The 17,844-nt window shown below is 36.3% G+C and overlaps 1 protein-coding gene across 7 annotated transcripts in view; it reads right to left on the reverse strand.

Annotated features, from left to right (window-relative positions):
- Window positions 1–17,844, reverse strand: part of LOC150089351 (uncharacterized) — a 326,575-nt gene that overhangs the window by 161,812 nt on the left and 146,919 nt on the right. For 6 of the 7 annotated variants that reach the window (XR_016546662.1, XM_090368533.1, XM_090368532.1 and 3 more), the window contains one exon: window positions 4,420–4,591. Coding sequence is in view for 5 of the 7 variants with exons in the window: in XM_090368533.1 (XP_090224659.1) it covers window positions 4,420–4,591 (172 nt within the window). In the remaining 2 variants the exon portion in view is untranslated. Of the gene's footprint in view, window positions 1–4,419; window positions 4,592–17,844 lie in introns of those variants that run through there. The other variant, XR_016546663.1, reaches the window with a different exon arrangement.

Below are 17,844 nucleotides of genomic sequence, written 5' to 3' on the forward strand. Positions count from 1 at the left end.
GGCCTAAATGGTTATCAAAGAACTTAATGAACTCGTGACACAGAAGAAAAATGCATGTTCAATTTCTGTTCAGAGCGAGAATCAATGAATTGGAGAAAATTTGTAGGCATCAGTTGTCTTATAACATGGGTCACAACCCACCCCCGAAACCCCACAGTATAACCGGGGAGCAGTGTATAACCAAAAATGTATTCCTGCTTAGGACCCAAAGATGCTAAGTTTTCAGAAAATATATAAAAGTTCTCACATCACAAATCAGCAATCTTTAATTTTTTTTTCTTTAATTTTTTTCCCAATCCAATACAAATCAATGAAAGGTTACACATTTTTTTGGCATTCTTTGTGCACAATGTGTTTCATAGTAATCCTTTGTCTAACTGGGCAGGCTATGGTCCAGTGGTCAGCATTATTGGTTCAAGCCCATATGGCACCATGAAAATTGCACATCCTATTGTGGATTGTAGCACCAGAAAATCCCATTAATCCGGTAATTATGAATAATTACTGGTTAATATGTATAATCGCCAATAATATTGGAGAATTTAATTAATATATTGAAGAATTTTTTAAATATACTGGTCATTTCACATATTGTCCAGCGCTCCCTGGGTATTTGATAAATAGGACAGAGAAATCATATGAATGAAATGAAGCGAAGTGCTTCTGCGCACTGTTGAGCCGACTAGCCGCTTCTAAAACCTATAATATACCACCATTTAGTTAGTGCAGCGCTGTTGGGCTGAACGAGAACGACCACTGTGTCTACATTTCTACCGTTTAGTGCAGCATACAACAACACATTAGCATTTAGTTAGTGCAGCGTTGTTGGGCTGAACTAGAACGACCACTGAGCCTGCATTCTTACCGTTTAATGCAACGTTATACTTATAGATAAAGTTAAATGTATTTAGTTTATGTCCATAGGTAAGTTTTCTTTGAAAAACAATTAGAAATGAACATGTAATGAAAATTTTTGTAGTTTGCCAAAGTGTAACGGTTATGGATACCACTGAAAGAAGGAAAAAACGTTTTACTGCAAATTTAACGAAAGTAATAGAAACAAAATGCAGTAATAAAGGTTTTATAACAAAAGAAAAACATATACAGCTGATAAATGACATTTTTGCACTAAAATTGAAAACCACAGGGAAAACTCCAGCAGATTACCAAAGACTCAAACACTATGATATAATTAAAGTAGGTGATTGTAATAAATTGATTTACCCTGTTCAAGAAAATAACCAAAGCATAAAATATTTTGTCTGCACTGAGGAAATTTTTGATACAATACATAATATTCATATAGCTATTGGCCATGGGGGAAGAAATCGGATAATGAACGAAATTCAAAAAAAGTATAAAAATATAACCGCTGAGTCTGTAATGGTATATTTAAACTTATGTGAGCCTTGTCAGAAGAAAAGTAAAGTTCCTAAAAAATACTTAGTGGTTAAGCCAATGGTGTTTAACGAAATGAATAGTAGGTGTCAGGTAGACCTAACTGACATGCAAAGTCAGCAAGACAAGGGATACAAATTTATTCTTGTATATCAAGACCACCTAACAAAATTTGTACAATTGCATCCCTTAAAAAGCAAACATGCTGAAGAAGTTGCTTATGTTTTATTGGATATATTTACTATTTTTGGAGCTCCTTCTATCCTTCAAAGCGATAACGGTCGCGAATTCGCGAATAAAGTTATTGAAGAATTATGTTCTTCTTGGGAAGAACTCAAAATCGTACATGGTAAACCTCGGCACAGCCAGAGTCAAGGTTCTGTCGAACGTGCAAACCAGGCCATAGAGAATATATTGAGTATGTGGCTAGAAACTAATGAAACACACAACTGGAGTGAAGGATTACGATTTGTTCAATTAATGAAAAATAGAGCATATCACCAAGGATATCCCTATAAAGCTATGTTTGGTTCTCCCATTAAAATTGGCCTCAAAACCTCATGGCTTCCCAAAGAAGTTGTTGTTGATTTAAAAGAAGAGGAAGAACTAGAAAACATAATGAAGCAATTTAAAAATGATCATATGATCGAGAAGGAATCAAATATTTATGATTCTGGAGAGATTGCAGGAGACACTAGCATAAAGAGTATTGAAATTGAAAATTACAATATAATGGAGAACGTTGAAGAGAATATGGAGAACGTTGAGGAGAATAAGGAGAATATTAAAGAGAATAACAAGGACTTGGATAATATTGTTGCGAATAGGAAAGGACAAATATATAGAAAACGTAAAATAGTAAAAGAAAATCTTAAAATACAAGCTAAAAAAATGATAAACATGTCTAACAAAAAGTTTCCTACTGGAAAAGTAGGTGATACGGTACGTATAAGAATTCCTGATGTTGACAGAGCCAGAAGCGACCCAAAAAATTGCTTGGCAATTATTATGGATATTGACAATAGTGGACTATAAAAATTGGGCACAAAGAAAGGGAAAGTGGCCAACGCTTATACCAGAAATGAGTTTTCTATATGCCATGAAAAATTTATAAGTGCCACGGAAGTTCCAGACTCAGAATTATCTTTGCGGGAGTGTGTTAAGAAGTTTTCCATATTTGGTGGTCAAGGTTACAAAAAATGTAATTGTAAAGTAAAATGCAACAGTAATAAATGTAGTTGTAGAAATAGTAACAAACTGTGCAATTCAAAATGTCATCATAGTTTATCTTGTAATAATAAATAACATTAAATTTTTGATTTTTTTTTTTGTATTCTGTTGGCATCTAATTTCAATTAATCAATATTACCAGTAAGCATTGGAGATTATTCATAATATCCGGTAATGTTTGATAAATTAAGCATATTCTCCAACATTATTGGGAATTATACATAATAGCCAGTAATTATGTATACTTTCCGATTTACCATATTGCCCGTAACATATATATACAGTAAACCCTCGATTTAATGGACTAATAGGGTAAAAGGGGTGTCCGTTAAATCATATGTAATTGGGGGAGAGTTTTTTATTTTTCTTAATGTAAAAAAAAAGCTTTACCAGTAATACAATATACAGTACTGTACAATATAAAATTATGTTGCAATTTGGCCTTTGATTTACGGATATCAGAAACAGTTTGTTTTTTTTAAGCCATAAATTCCACAAACATGTGCTACTGAGACACCTTGTTCTAATTTCTCAATTAGCTCCATTAATTTCTGTGACACATTTAAGTCACACGCTTTCTTTTAACTCCTCTATCACACTTAATGCCATTTTAAATTGTAAGGATTGCAAAATTATTTAATTAATACAGTCACAATTCATAAATCACAGAAACATTCTGTATACAACCTGACCACACCATAGTTGAGGCAGACTGAGACCGAAACAAAGCGAGTCGGTAGACCTGCAATTTAGTGTCCCAAGTCACGACCTGCTCTTATCTGTAATCTGGGAAAACAGCTATTTGAACACATTTTCAGAAAGAATAAAAAACAATTTCCTGAATTTGATTATAAAAATAAAAGTAGGTAATTATCAAAACAATAATGGAAATAGGTAATTATTATTAATTTTTAATTAATAATAACACTGAAATTTTGTATAATCTAAAAAAAATAATATGGTCGAGATCAATATGTATGTTACTGTATTATTTGTACGGTCTGTTAAATCCGAAATCCGTTATATCAGGGTCCATTAAATCAAGGGTTTATTGTACATATATATAATCACAATGAATATATAAAATTTTCTGGCCCCAGTCATCACAAGAATAAACAGAAATTTATATATTTATTCTTTATATTGATGCTGTTATCTGCACTCATGCAGATAACAGCATCAATATGGCAACATATTACAAAATACCAAAAATTTAAAAAACATAACAAAGTTTAGTGTTTGAGTTGAATATATTTAGAGTTAGTCATCCTAATGCTTCTTATAAGAACTGTAGATCCTATTACAAATTATAAACAAGTTGATATTTACTACCGAAGCCACAGTCCTAATTTGCCCAATGACAGCAATAGATAATCATGCATCCTTTTGACAAATTTCTGAATGCCACAAATTCCTAAGAGCACAAATGTGCTGTAATCCTAAAACAACTACACTATATATTACTGTGTGTTCACTTCCAATAGCTGAATCAGGTCAAGAACTTTTGTGGATTTGATGATTACATCTCTACTCCTCAAAATGCAGTAAAGCACAGAATGACTGAATATTCCTTTTTTATTAGAATATAAAAACCTTTCTAAAAAGGAAACTGAATATTCCTTTTTTTTTTTTTTTCGTTATCATGGTATCTTAGTCTTAAGTCTTAAGGGTAAAGTTATGATTATGACAAAATGAATGGTGAAAGGTGGAGGGTGACCATTTAGCACTATGATAAAAGTAGTCTTTTTAAATTAAGTCACTGAATGCACTGAAATTTTATAATATGCCTACCTTAGATACTGCACAACATGGCAATCTATTTATTATATTCCGGTCAAAACTATTTTCTGGAAAATACAGAGAAAGCGGAGAGCCTGGTACAGGAAGGATACAGTCAGTAACTGTAGGCAATACTGATGTAGACCACTCCTGTGAAGCGGTACTGCCAGCATTATCCATAGTACTAAAGTAAAAATCAAACAATAAAATTACATCAAATGCTAAGAGTTCAGTACTATATAGTTAATAGTGATCAAAATAATATACAATATTACATTTTTTCAACTTGGCTATCTCAAAAATAAGTCACACCACAATAAGACTAATGAGTGATGGTATCAGAGGCATAAAACCAACAGATATAATATGAAACTGATTTTTCAACGTTTTATTATTTAATGAAGCTAACAAATGAACTTCATTCCCATTATCACTTCAATATTTTTGTTAAAAAAATGCAAACTTCAAAAAAAGAAGACAAGATACTTAAATAAAATTAGACAAAGATACTTAAATAAAATTAGACAAACTTCTTTAGGTTGTAATTTTCTTCAGGAGAGACTTCTGAAGGAAGGTTGTTGAGGAAAACAGAAACAAAAAGGATAAAGAGGAAAAGTTAGTTTATGAATTTGGCACTGGACAATCAATGAATACTGACTAGTTGATGCCGTAGCCAGGTGGGCAGGAGCAGCAGTGCGTAGCACACGCTTCTTGATTAGACCGGGGCTCGAGCCCGTGATCCACCAAATACGGAGGATGCGAAAAGGTCAGGGAATGCCCACCGCAAATCCCCGGAGCAATATGCCCTTAGTTGCTAATGCTCCTAAAAACCAAATAACAACTAACTGATGCACGCATCTGGACTGTTTTGAAGGAGAGAGAATAGAATCAGATGCCAATTCAGAAGAATAGTGCTCATGGAAATATTTACAGAAAAGGCATGCAACAAAAATTGATCACCTTGTTGAGATTATCAAATTTTAGGAGCTTGTGAGAAGTTTTGGAAATGACCTCCCAGATATGGAAACAAAATTCCATGGTAGAGCAAATTTCCGATTTCTGAAGTCAGTAAAAGGTAAACTGCAGCCATTATAAACCCACTGCAGGATGGAAGTCTCCTCAACAATTCATGCTGAGGGAAATGGACCATAATTTTCCACGCTGGTCCAGTGCGGGTTGGCAGATCGACCGTATTTAGCAGTCAGGGGGTTGAACCCCGGTCTACTCAAAGAGTGTGTGCTACTGCACACCCGCCCCTGACCACTCGGCTACGGAGGCCTTTAGCTTTATTGAAGTCAGTAGCTGTCTGCGATAAAAGCAATGCCAAGAGCACAAACAAAACCAAGCTTTTTTTTTTTTTTTTTTTTTTTTATGCAGAGAAAGCTATACTTGTTATTTGTTTATAACAGGAGGATTCGGAAGGGTAATCCCAATAGAGATATGTGATCTTGTCTAGAAATATTAGTATCGTCAAAGATGAACATGGAAGCTGTCCTTTTCTGCAAGAAATAGATAGGAGTGAATTTTAGAAAGAGTAAGGTTAAGTATATTTTCTTCACTCCACTGGAAAATTACATGGAGCTGACATTTTAATGAATAATTGGTGGTGAATACTCTAGAAGTTAAAGGAGTTTGTGGAAAATACAGAGGAGAGCAGAGAGCCAAAGGTTCAAGGCTGTGCAAGACAAAGGTTTCTCAAAATGGAAGGAGGTATTCAGTGTGCTACCATCAGCAAAACTATAGTAGAATTTCCAGTCAATAGAAGGTCATTAATAAACAACAGGTATACAACAGGAGGACATCACAGCTACATCACCATTTACAGTCATCAACAAGCCACAATTTTGCAACATTCAGTAACACGTTGCAGATTGTGATAGATGTTACTATGGCCACTCAAGCTATAGCTCCCAAATTTACAAGTTGGAAAGTACAGGAGGCCTGGACTAAATCTGACCACTGTGCCATCACCTTTCAGCTGGTCTGCCAACTGAATCCAATTCCACCTCTAAACCCTGATACTATCAGATTTAATATAAAAAAGGCAAACTGGGGAAAATACAAGGAAACCCTAAACTCCATACTTCAGGGAACCCTCCCACAGGATAATAATCATCATAATATTGATATACAGGTCAGTCGACTAACTGATAGTTTCAGTCTGAAACTATCAGGAGAGCCACAGAAGCCTGTATGAAAAAGAAGCAACCAAGAACAAATGTTGTCCCCCTAGTGGTGCCCTGAGCTGAAAAATCTCTGAAGGGTCAACTGGGCCAGAAAAGACTTTCAGAGATCTCGAGCTAATTGGCCACCAACTGAAGTAAATGCCCAGAGGAAGTTATACTACTTTCTGAGAAATAGCTACACAAGCTTATTAGGGGGGGGGGGGAGGAGTCCCAGCAGCCCTTGTTGATACTTCTGGAAAATCCAACAAACTACCAAAGGGAGTCATGGTAAATGACTCCCTTTGGTAGTTTGTTGTTCTGTTTCCCAAGAATGTTCTTGGGAAATGTTCTTCCAAAAAATTTTAATTCCCCTACCACTCACTCTGTAATTATAACAATGGAAGCAACATTTGAATGATACAAAGGTTCTACGTATATTAAGTAGCAACCTACAAAATCTCCAGCTAAATTAAAAAATAAAATAACAAGCGCAACTAAGACTACAAAGCTACTTAAAGAGTACGATTTATTATGACAATTAGGTCAATAAAATAGAAAAATTCGTAAAAAACTTATGTTTCTTGGAGCTGAAAATTCTTTGACTAGTACGTGGATACTCTCGTCCCCAATCTGTTGCAGGCTTCAATACTTTGTCACCCTACAACATTCCCATGTTATCATTTTATGCTCTATTTGACTACCATCTTATTGTTCAACTATGCCAACATCCTCCTCATGCTGTATTTACTTAATGGTATATATGCATTTGTGGTCTCTGTGACTGCTGCTTTAAAATTATTCAGAATTCCCCTGTATTTGTTCTTCCTTTTCAGTCCATCCATCCATCCGACCATCTCTCTCTCTCATCATCATCCCACTTAGAACTGCATGATCACTGGGCTTAGGCTTTCTGCTCTGTCAGTCCTGTAATGCTGCCAAGTTCATGGGTATGATCAGATCTCTAGATTTTTCTCTCACTGCTTCCCAACATTCTGATGTACCTAACAATTGTTTAGATCAGCGGTTCCCAACCTTTTTTGACTCGCGAACCCCTTTCAACAAAAATATTTTTTAGCGAACCCCTTTCAAAATAATATTTTTAAAGCGAACCACTAGAACTATATTCTGAAATCATATAATATTTCTGAATTTTTATTACAAAATATTTCTAGTACTACATTTTTATAAACGACATAGCATAATAATAATTATTATTATTATTAAGTATCATTTATATTTTGTAAAGCAGTTATTAATCGGTCCAAACTAGATTTCGAACATGCTAAGACTAGAAACCTGCTTCTTGTCCAATGGTAGCCGACCATTCTAGTCTCTTGACAATAGCACATTGCATTCCACCTTCCAGTTTGCTAAAACTATTGGCCGCAATTTTTGCCCATCTCTGTTCCCACTACTGTCAAAACCAGATAGTTCTGTTGCCACATCAGCCAAAGATAAAGCTGACCTGCTGGCATCCTATTTTTCTTCCAACTCATGTATGGATAAATCTTGGTAAATCACCTCAAACCATCCTCAGTACACTCCATTCAATCCCTCTTGTGGTCCTTCAAACAGGCCTCTGAGGTTGGGTATATTCATATTGTAGTTTTAAATGTTTTTCACCAACCTTATGTAGAAATAAAACACAATGAAAACGAAAACTGGAATCTTAATAACTATGTATTTATAATAAATTATATTTGCCAGTATTTACAATAAATTATATTTAACTTTACAACTAAAATATATGAAATATACATATAAAATATACATTAAAATATACTGGGTTAAGAACAATAAAACACATTAAAATATACAAAATTAAAAGCGATAAAACCTCTTGTGGTATTCCATCAGAAGGATTTTGATAAATCTGATGCTAAGAAAGCTCCAGTTCCTGATGTTATTTCTCCACTTGTTCTGAAAATCTGAGCTCCTGAACTTTCTTCTGTTCTTTGCCGCTTTTTTCACTTCCTTCTTCCAAAGGTGTTTTCCTTCTGCTTGGAAATTTGCTCATATCCAGCCAGTTCCTAAAAAGGGTGACAAATCTCTCCCATCCAATTATCATCCCACTGCAATTACTTCTACTCTTTCTAATGAAATGGAGAAATCAATTAACCGCCAACTCTTAAACTACCTAGAAACATTCCGCCTGATCAACAATCGCCAGTATGGATTCCGTCAGTGTCGATCCACTGGTGATATTCTGGCTTATGTTACCTATTTATGGACAAATTCAATGGAAAAGTTGGGTGAAGCACAAGCAGTTGCTCTTGACATCTCCAAGGCTTTTGTTTGTTCATGTTTGGCATAGAGGTCTTCTAAATAAGATTCCATCCCATGGTTTGCCAGCTGTTTTTTGTAATTGAGTATCCAGTTTTATCTCTGACCACTCACTGGTTAATGGTAGACAGTTTTCTGTCTTCTAACTTCTCCAAGATTCAGTTCTTTCTCCCACTCTTTTCCTCTTGTATATTAATGACTTTCTTCCATTAACCAGAAATCCTATCCATAGTTTTGCTGACGATAGTACATTGCATTCCACCTTCCAATTTGAAAAACCTTGGCCTGCTCAAACAGTTTCAACTTCTCGAATACCCACTACCATTTCCTTAAATGCTAATCTTAAGTGGGGTAAAGATAACTTAATTTCAATCCTTCTAAAACTCAGTGCTGTCTTATACCTCGCAAAAAGGATTCTTCTGCTCCTCCGTTTATCTTCAACGACACTCCGATTTCTAGGCAAGATCTTGGGGATTATCCTGACTTCTAATTTCTCCTGGCATAAAGCACATTACATATATTGTTTCCTCTGCATCTAAAAAACTTGGTTTTCTCTTTTTCTCTTGGCGTTACTTTTCTCCCGAACTGTTGTTGGGTGTGTAGAAATCACAAATCCGGCCTACCAAGGAATATTGTTCCCACATCTGGGATGGTGTCCCCAAAACCTCTCTCAGGTTCCATTCAAGATTCCATTCTAGATTCCATTCAAAAGAGGACAGTTAGGTTAATTAATGTCTCATCTCTAATGAAGAAAAAAAAATTATTTTATTAAGGTCACTTAAAATTCCTCGCTTCATCGACGGGATTCAAACCCGGGTCTTTTCCACCCAGTATGGGGAGGACTGTGACAATACCACTGTGCTACCACTCAACAGTCTTTATCTCTAAGTGTCTCTCCACTCTCTGTCTAATAGACCTTTCTATAGATACTTCCATGGGCACTGTTCTTCTGAATTGTCTTCAATAATTCCCGCTCACTCTTTCAAAGCAATCCAAACACGTGCTGCAACCAGTGAACATCCTTTTACTGTCCAAGTTCAAACTCACATAACCAACTTTTCTTCTTCCTCATTTATTCATTCAATTTTCATTTTCTGGAACAACCTTCCTTCTTATGTATTTCCTGAAAATTACAATCAACAGAAGTTCAAGTCTAATGTCGACAAGCATCTTCTTTCAACTTTTAAATCCATACACATTACTATAGGTTTGAAAAAAAAAAAAAGTACCTTACATAACAATGGTCTTTGAGAATCAAAAAAACTTAGTATAGAAAACATTTATTTAACACGATATACTGTAAGATAGCAAACTAATTATAGGGAATTGTGGGAGATGTGGTTTCTTTCTTTGGCAATTCTTTACTTTTTATTTAATTTGATTTTACTTTATTGTTTACTATTAGTTATATTTTGTAGTTTACAACAATATACCTATGTAAATCTAAGCAGACGCCATTATAGGATTTTTAGTGTGAACCCCCAGGGGTTCGCGAACCACCAGTTGGGAACCGCTGGTTTAGATGATTGAAAAATTTTGTTCCTCATAGCAAGTTCTCCTCCAACTTGCTCCAACCCATAAGGGACAATTGAAATTACCCATAAGAAAGCATTTACACTAGTTTACCCATTCCGTCTGCATACAGACTCTTCAAAATTTTCTGAGCTTTATAGCATGTCCCTTCTCTCATTTTCTCTCTGCTTCCAGTTATCTCAGACCACACAGATTCCATGATGGCATGCTTTTGTTGCACTCAGGATGCTTCTGATAAGAAGAATAACTCCCTTCACTCACACACCGCACCTCCGTAGCCAGGTGGGAAGGAGCAGCAGTGCGTAACACGCTTCTTGATTAGACCGGGGTTCGATCCTCACCACCAAATACAAAGGATGCGGAAAGGTCAGGGAATGACCACCGCATATTCCCGGAGCAATATGGCCTTAGGTGCTAATGCTCCTAAAAACCAAATAACAAACTCACACACCTCCTATCTTGTCTATCTTTCCTAAATACATATTATATGCAATAATGAAACTCACCACTTCCTATTCATATCAGATAGAGATGGGAGGGAGAGCCTGTCAAAATTTTTAATCTCCTGTAAACCCTTCTGGCCGCCTCGAATGCAACATACCTGTTGCATTCGAGTTGTCACCAAAGGTTATTAGTTCTCTGGCACAACAAATAGGCTATTTAAATATTTACTGTCATATAAACTTACACTGACAGCATATTTAACTTCCTGGAAAGATGAGCTCCACTATTAACTATTCAAACCAGGTTTCACTCCAGTTGCTTTTCAATAGCTTGCACGTTACTTTTCTCTCAATATACAATACTGTGTATAAAAAATTGCAGTATAGAAATAAGCAGTATTTTTTGCATTTCATATTTATTTTTTTTAATGTTTATAATATCTGTGGCAGGAATTAGCTCATCTTCCTAGGTTTGTAAAGTTAGTGAGAAACAAAACAAACAGAAAAACTGATTCCTTCATACAGCCAATAGAGCATTGGCAAAATTTGGATTCACAAGTTTTTATTAATTTTAGCCCATAAAACATTTAGGGTATAAGCCTAAAGCTATGGAAAAATCTAGACTATGTATAAGTATAGTGCAAAAGCATCAATAATACATAGCCAAATCTGAATGAACAGAATATTAGCAAAGTGGCATAGTTTTAAGTTATATCTCATATTGTGAATACCTTCACAACGAGTTGCCATGATATTGCACTACTTCGAATAAGTAATGCTTCACCTGAGGAGAAGACTAATGTTACTTATTCTCAGATGGATAATTTTAGCCCATAAAAATCAGCCTTTTTTATGCATAAACTTGTCTTTTTCAGGGGAAACCTAATCCAGATATTCGGATTAGGATTCATGCAATTCTTTTGGTGTTATCTCAGAAATCAACTATGAGGCCCATGGTTTTCAGTAATTCTGGTCATGTGTGAAATCATTTTTCATTTAGTATATGCGATAAGTTATATTTACCTGCAAGTTATATTTATCACAGATCACGATCACTTAGACAACCACAGTTCTGCTACTAATTTCAGGTTGATTTTGACTTGCACCATTCCTTATAAACTCTTATTACTGTTGCTTCTGAAACATGAGCAAATTCAGCTACTTCTTTAACAGGATATCCCTTACACCTGCCAAATGCTATCACTCCTTTTTGCCACTCACTAATATCTTGTCTGCTTCCCATCTCCCAGGTGGAAACCCTTGCTTCTTCAGTCACAATGTTCTATGTTTGTTGCTGTAAGCAAGCAAGTGTAGAAGATATACATGTTCACTCTGTCTGTTACATGCCCTAAATACCATAAGTGATTAATTTTTAATGCAGTATCTGTATGTATGTGAGCTAATAACTGCAAAAGGCAGATTATGGACAGAAGTATAGCATCTGTGAAGCTATAAAATTTAGAGTAAATTAAACACAGGCAAGCACCAAAAATAACTGATTAATAGCTAAAAAACAAAACTAGTAACCAGTGAAAAGACTAGCTATATTTTAAATAATTCATTTTAAATCATATTACTTTTCACTCTTTAGTCAGTTTAATTATATTTCAGTAGTATTTGTTCTTTGCTATCCCAATAGATCTGATTCTACTTTAAAACATTATTTTCCAGTCTTCTGTTCATACTGTTTTACCTTGGGCGTAATATCCTTCCGCTATCTCTATATATTGTTATCTTTCATTTGTGCTCTTAATTTTAAGTATGCAGGGCCCCTACTTTGGTTATTCATTGGTCTATCCTATCCATTGCTTTTCTGTAATATTAAAGCTGCTGCCATTCAGACAAGTTGCCTTTGACACTCGGCTGTATGGTATCCAAAATAGCTTATCAGTTGCTGATCTGACAATTTTCTAAAGCAGGCAAATCCATGACTGACATTTTTCCTCCAATTGGATGTTATGTGACATTTCACCATTTCAGTATTGACTTACTTCACTAGTTTCAGTCCCTACATCATTGCAGCCACTTAAATTCTTATACAGGGTGTCCACAAATGATTACCCTGATTATATTTTGTTACAAAAATTTAATTACTATTGGGAGGTTAACAAAATTGTATGCTAATATTAGAAGTTTTTTATCAATACATAAGGACTTTAAAGAACTTCAATATCAGCACCTCCTGTGGCATGTAGAATATAAAGGAGATATTCAATCTATCTCCATATATTTTCTAACAACTGTGAGGTGATGCATTCGACTGCACGTGTAATTCGCTCTCATAATGTTTCAATATCTGGAACAGCTGTCATATACACCAAGTCTTTAACATATCGCCAAAGGAAGAAATCTAGTGGTGTTACGTCTGGTGACCTTGGGGGCCACGAAATCGGTCCATCCCTGCCCATCCAACAGTTTGGAAATGTCTTATCCAAAGTGTCACAAACAACTTGAGCCCAATGAGCGGGTGCTCCATCCAGCTGAAAGATAATAGTAGGATTCCTCTGTTCCAAATGGGGTATAGCATAATTAATGGGCATGTCTAAAAACAAGTTTTCATGGAAGAAGAAATGTCCAATAATGTAATCATGTAATAGGGTGCACCACACATTGATTTTGGGACTGTTATGAATATGCTCTCTTACCAGGTGGATTTTCAGATCCCCAAAATGCACATTGTGTCTATTGACTACACCACTAACATGAAATGAGGCCTCATCTGAAAAACAAACGTTCTGCAAAAACTGATTATCCTCATCAATTTTATTCAATATGAGGTTAGCAAATTCCTCACATTTACGATGATCATTTTATTTCAACTGTTGAAGTATCTGAACTTTGTAGGCATATAGCTTTCGACATTTCCGTAACGCTTCGTGCACTGCAGACTTTCGTACTTGTACTTCCGTGAAGCTTGTCGTACGGATTTACTAGGTGATTACGCAAAAGCATCTTGAATTGCACCCACTGTTTCTTCGGAAACGGATGGTCTGCCAATGCTTTTCCCTTTCTCAACTGACTCAGTTGCCAAAAACATTTCCATCCACAATTTAATAAGCTTTACATCTGGAGGATTTCTACTGTACTTGGCTCTAAACATTCTCTGCACAGTCACGGGAGATTTTGTTTCAGCTAACCAAACAACACACTGAACTTTCTCTTGTACAGATGGCATCGTAGTATTGGTATTAGTAATGGCCACACGGTGCAAGAAAGCCTATGGCTTACACTGCACCAGCCAAAAAAAAAAAAAAACAAATAAAGCAATGATTAAAAAAAAAAAATAAATAATAATAATAATAATAATTAATAAAAGAAAAGGAAATTAAACCTATAATCCTATGCGCTTCCCTCACCTGAAGGTACTATCCAGATGACCTTTGAATTTCCCCAAAGTGTCAGCCTCTCTCACCCATGTAGGCAACTTATTCCAGTAATTTATAACTCGCTGGCTAAAATAAAACTTCCTGTAGTCCAATCTAAACATTTCCCCCCATAGCTTGAATTTATGTCCACTAGTTCTAGCATCATTTATAATCTTGAAAATTTCGTCCTCATTTATTTTACTGATACCTCTCAGAGCCTTAAACACCTCAATCAAATCTCCTCTAAGGTGTCTAGTTTCCAAACTCTGAAACCCACATATTCGAAGTCTTTCTTCATAAGGATGAAGAAAGCCGATCTCACCAGGCGAGTTACCCTTCTTTGCACCCTTTCAAGAAGCTCGATGTCTTTCTTTAGGTGCAGTCTCCATACTTGAACACAGTATTACAAGTGTGGTCTAACAAAAGCCTTATATAATGGGATTATCACATCACTATCTCTACTTGCAAAAGTTCGATAGATCATCGATAGGACACCATGGGCCTTCCTTTCAACCTGTTTACAATGCTCAGAGAATTTCATGTCTGACCGTATCGTAACACCCAAGTACTTTTCCTCCAGTATTGGGTTTAGTTGAACTCCACCAAGTGAATAAGTTATTTTGGGATTACTGTTTCCCAGGTGTAATACCTTACACTTTGTTGGATTAAAGCATAGCTGCCATTTTTCTGACCATTCCTGAAGTCTATCTAGGTCTCTCTGAAGAAGCTCAGCTTGACAGTGATCATTAACTACTCTACCAATTTTAACATCATCTGCAAATTTAGACATCATGCCCTCTATCCCTTCATCGATGTCATTTATGAAAATTAAAAACAACAGTGGTCCTAATACTGATCCTTGGGGAACCCCACTTCTTACATCAACCCAATCTGAGGAATAGCCATTTATCACAACCCTCTGCCTCCTGCCCTGAAGCCATCCTTCTATCCATCTAAAGATTTTCCCAGTGATTCCAACCTGTTCCAGCTTATAAAGCAACCGCTCATGTGGAACCGGGTCAAAAGCTTTGCTGAAATCTAAATAAACAATAATCGAAATTTTTCCCTAAATCTAGCTCGTGAGTGACCCTTTTGAAATAGCGAACCAGATTTGTTAAACATGATTTTCCCTTTACAAAACCATGCTGAGTATCCTTGAGAATTTCAATTCGATGCAAATCATCCTGACTTCCACCCTTGATCATTGCCTCCATGATTTTCCCTACCACTGAAGTCAGACTGACAGGTCGATAATTTCCCACTTCACTCTTAGAGCCACCCTTATGTATAGGAGATACACTGGCACTTTTCCAATCCAAGGGAATCTCCCCAGTCTAGTGATGCTCGCATAATTAGCTTCAATGGTTCAATGCACTCACTTGCCTACTCCCTTAAGATTATAGAGTATATTCCATCAACTCCAGGAGCCTTACTGGCCTGTAGGCTTGAATGTTTTTTCTTTAAATAATCTTGTAAAATTTCAATATCATTAATTACATATTTTTGACAACTTTGCTCCCACAATTTCCCATTGCCACAAAAGGTTTTTCATTTGTAAATATCGATCCAAAATAACTGTTGAGTTCATCTGCAGTGGCGGCTGGTGTATTTAATACTATCCACTTTCCCTTATGTAAAAGGTCCGATCTGGTTTGTCCTGCTCTTCTTGGCATTTATATATATGAAGAATTCCTTATCCCCCTCTTTGCTCTGTTTGCTAGTGATTTCTCGAAAACTGCCTTTGCCTGTCAAACCTTTTCTGTGGCTCTATTACAGATCATCTTGTAGCTGTTATAGGCCTCAGTACTTTTTATTGATCTGTAACCTTTCCATGCCACCTTTTTCTGCTCAAGTAATGTGGCAACTTCACTATTCATTCAACTTGGAACCGTCCTCATGGAGTATTTTTTTTTAATGGTAAATACGCATTCAAGGCATCTGTGATTAATGTTTTAAAAGCATACCACAGTTCAAATGCATTCATTCTCTGCGATTTCTACCCATTTAATAGAGGCCATGTAGTACCTTAAGGCATCATAATTTCCTTTTCTGAAATTAAAACCCATTCCTTTGCCTTTTACTGCCGCTACCTCTCTCAGCATCATCCACCATAGAACTCCGTGATCACTTCCTGGTACTGGTTACTCTACTGTCAGCCCTGTTATGTCATCTGATTCATGGGTGATGATGATGTCTAGGATATTCTTTTCTCTAGTACTTTCCCTGACATGTTGATAAAAATAACAGTCATCCAGTTGATTTAAAAATTTTGTTCCCCATGTCAAGTTTCCTTCCCATTTACTCCAATCAATTAGAGGCAAATTGAAATCGCCCATAATAAGACATTGACGCTTACCTACCCATTCCATTTGCATGTAGAGGCTTTCGTCATAATCTTCACAATCACATGGTCTGTAGATTACTCCTACTTGCATTATACCTTTGTTTCCAACTATCTCACACCATATAGATTCTATACTAGCATGTGAAATGTCTGAATCCAGGAAAGCTATCGTCGCACTCAGGCTGCTTCTGAAAAGAAGCATTACTCCACTTCTATCTACCCCATCCTTCCTAAATACATTATACAAGCCGTGCTGAAATTCATCCCCAATTCAAAAGAAGGGACTGCTCCAACAGGGATGGGATACACTTAAATAGAAAGGGTGCAAGAATATTTGCTAATGCTATCGAGGCAGTGTTAGGTGGGTTGGAAAACTGCTAGCTTGGGGGGGATACAAGGACTAATAGATTAACAGTAGCCACTGGCAGAGGTGAAATTGATTCATGCACTGCTTCTATTGGAATGAGCAGAAGCCTGGAAAACAAGATGCAGGATATTTCAGAGACTGATGGGAGTCATTGGGGTACATGTAAACACATGGGTTATGTTAGGGTAGCTAAAAAAAAGAACAGGTGCATGTATACTTGCTCGTACACCAATGCTAGGAGTTTGGTAAATAAATTTGATGAATTTGAGGTATTGCTCAAAGCATCAAAGGCAGATATTGTTGGGATATCAGAGACGTAGTGTGACACAGATATAAGGAATGAAGAACTGGAATTTGGGGAGTACAACATCTACAGAAAGGATAGACAGGATAGGAAGGGAGGAGGGGTTATGCTATTAGTTAAGAAACATATAAAATCCAAGGAAGGGAAGCCAGCTGACATCGCTGGACAGTGCAGTGTCGAGTCAGTATGGTATGACATAAGCATTGGGACATCAAAATTGAGTAGGTGTGTGCTATAGGCCTAATGACTCTGATGAGTATAATAAGAAACTGTACAGGGAAATAGAGTGGGTCAGTAAATCAGAGAGTCTTATAATGGGGGATTTTAATTTCCCAGAGATTGACTGGAATTTGTGGGTTAGTCACTCACACACTAGCAAGGCTTTTGTGGATTTATTGGATGATTGTTTTCTACATCAGCATGTTCGGGAGGCAACTAGAGGGAGTAATACTCTTGATTTGATTATCAGTAGCGATTCTTCATGCATTAAGAATCTGCAGATAGAGGAACCACTGGGTGGCAGTGATCACAGTGTGCTGAAGTGGGATTTACTCAAAGAGGTAACTACCATCAGGGGTAAAGGGAAGGGTTATTGCTTTCGTAAAGGTGTCTACGACGGTCTGAGACAGTATT

Source organism: Mastigoproctus giganteus, chromosome 2 (assembly GCF_048544385.1).
Source record: "Mastigoproctus giganteus isolate SK-2022 chromosome 2, ASM4854438v1, whole genome shotgun sequence".
NCBI lineage: Eukaryota > Metazoa > Arthropoda > Arachnida > Uropygi > Thelyphonidae > Mastigoproctus > Mastigoproctus giganteus.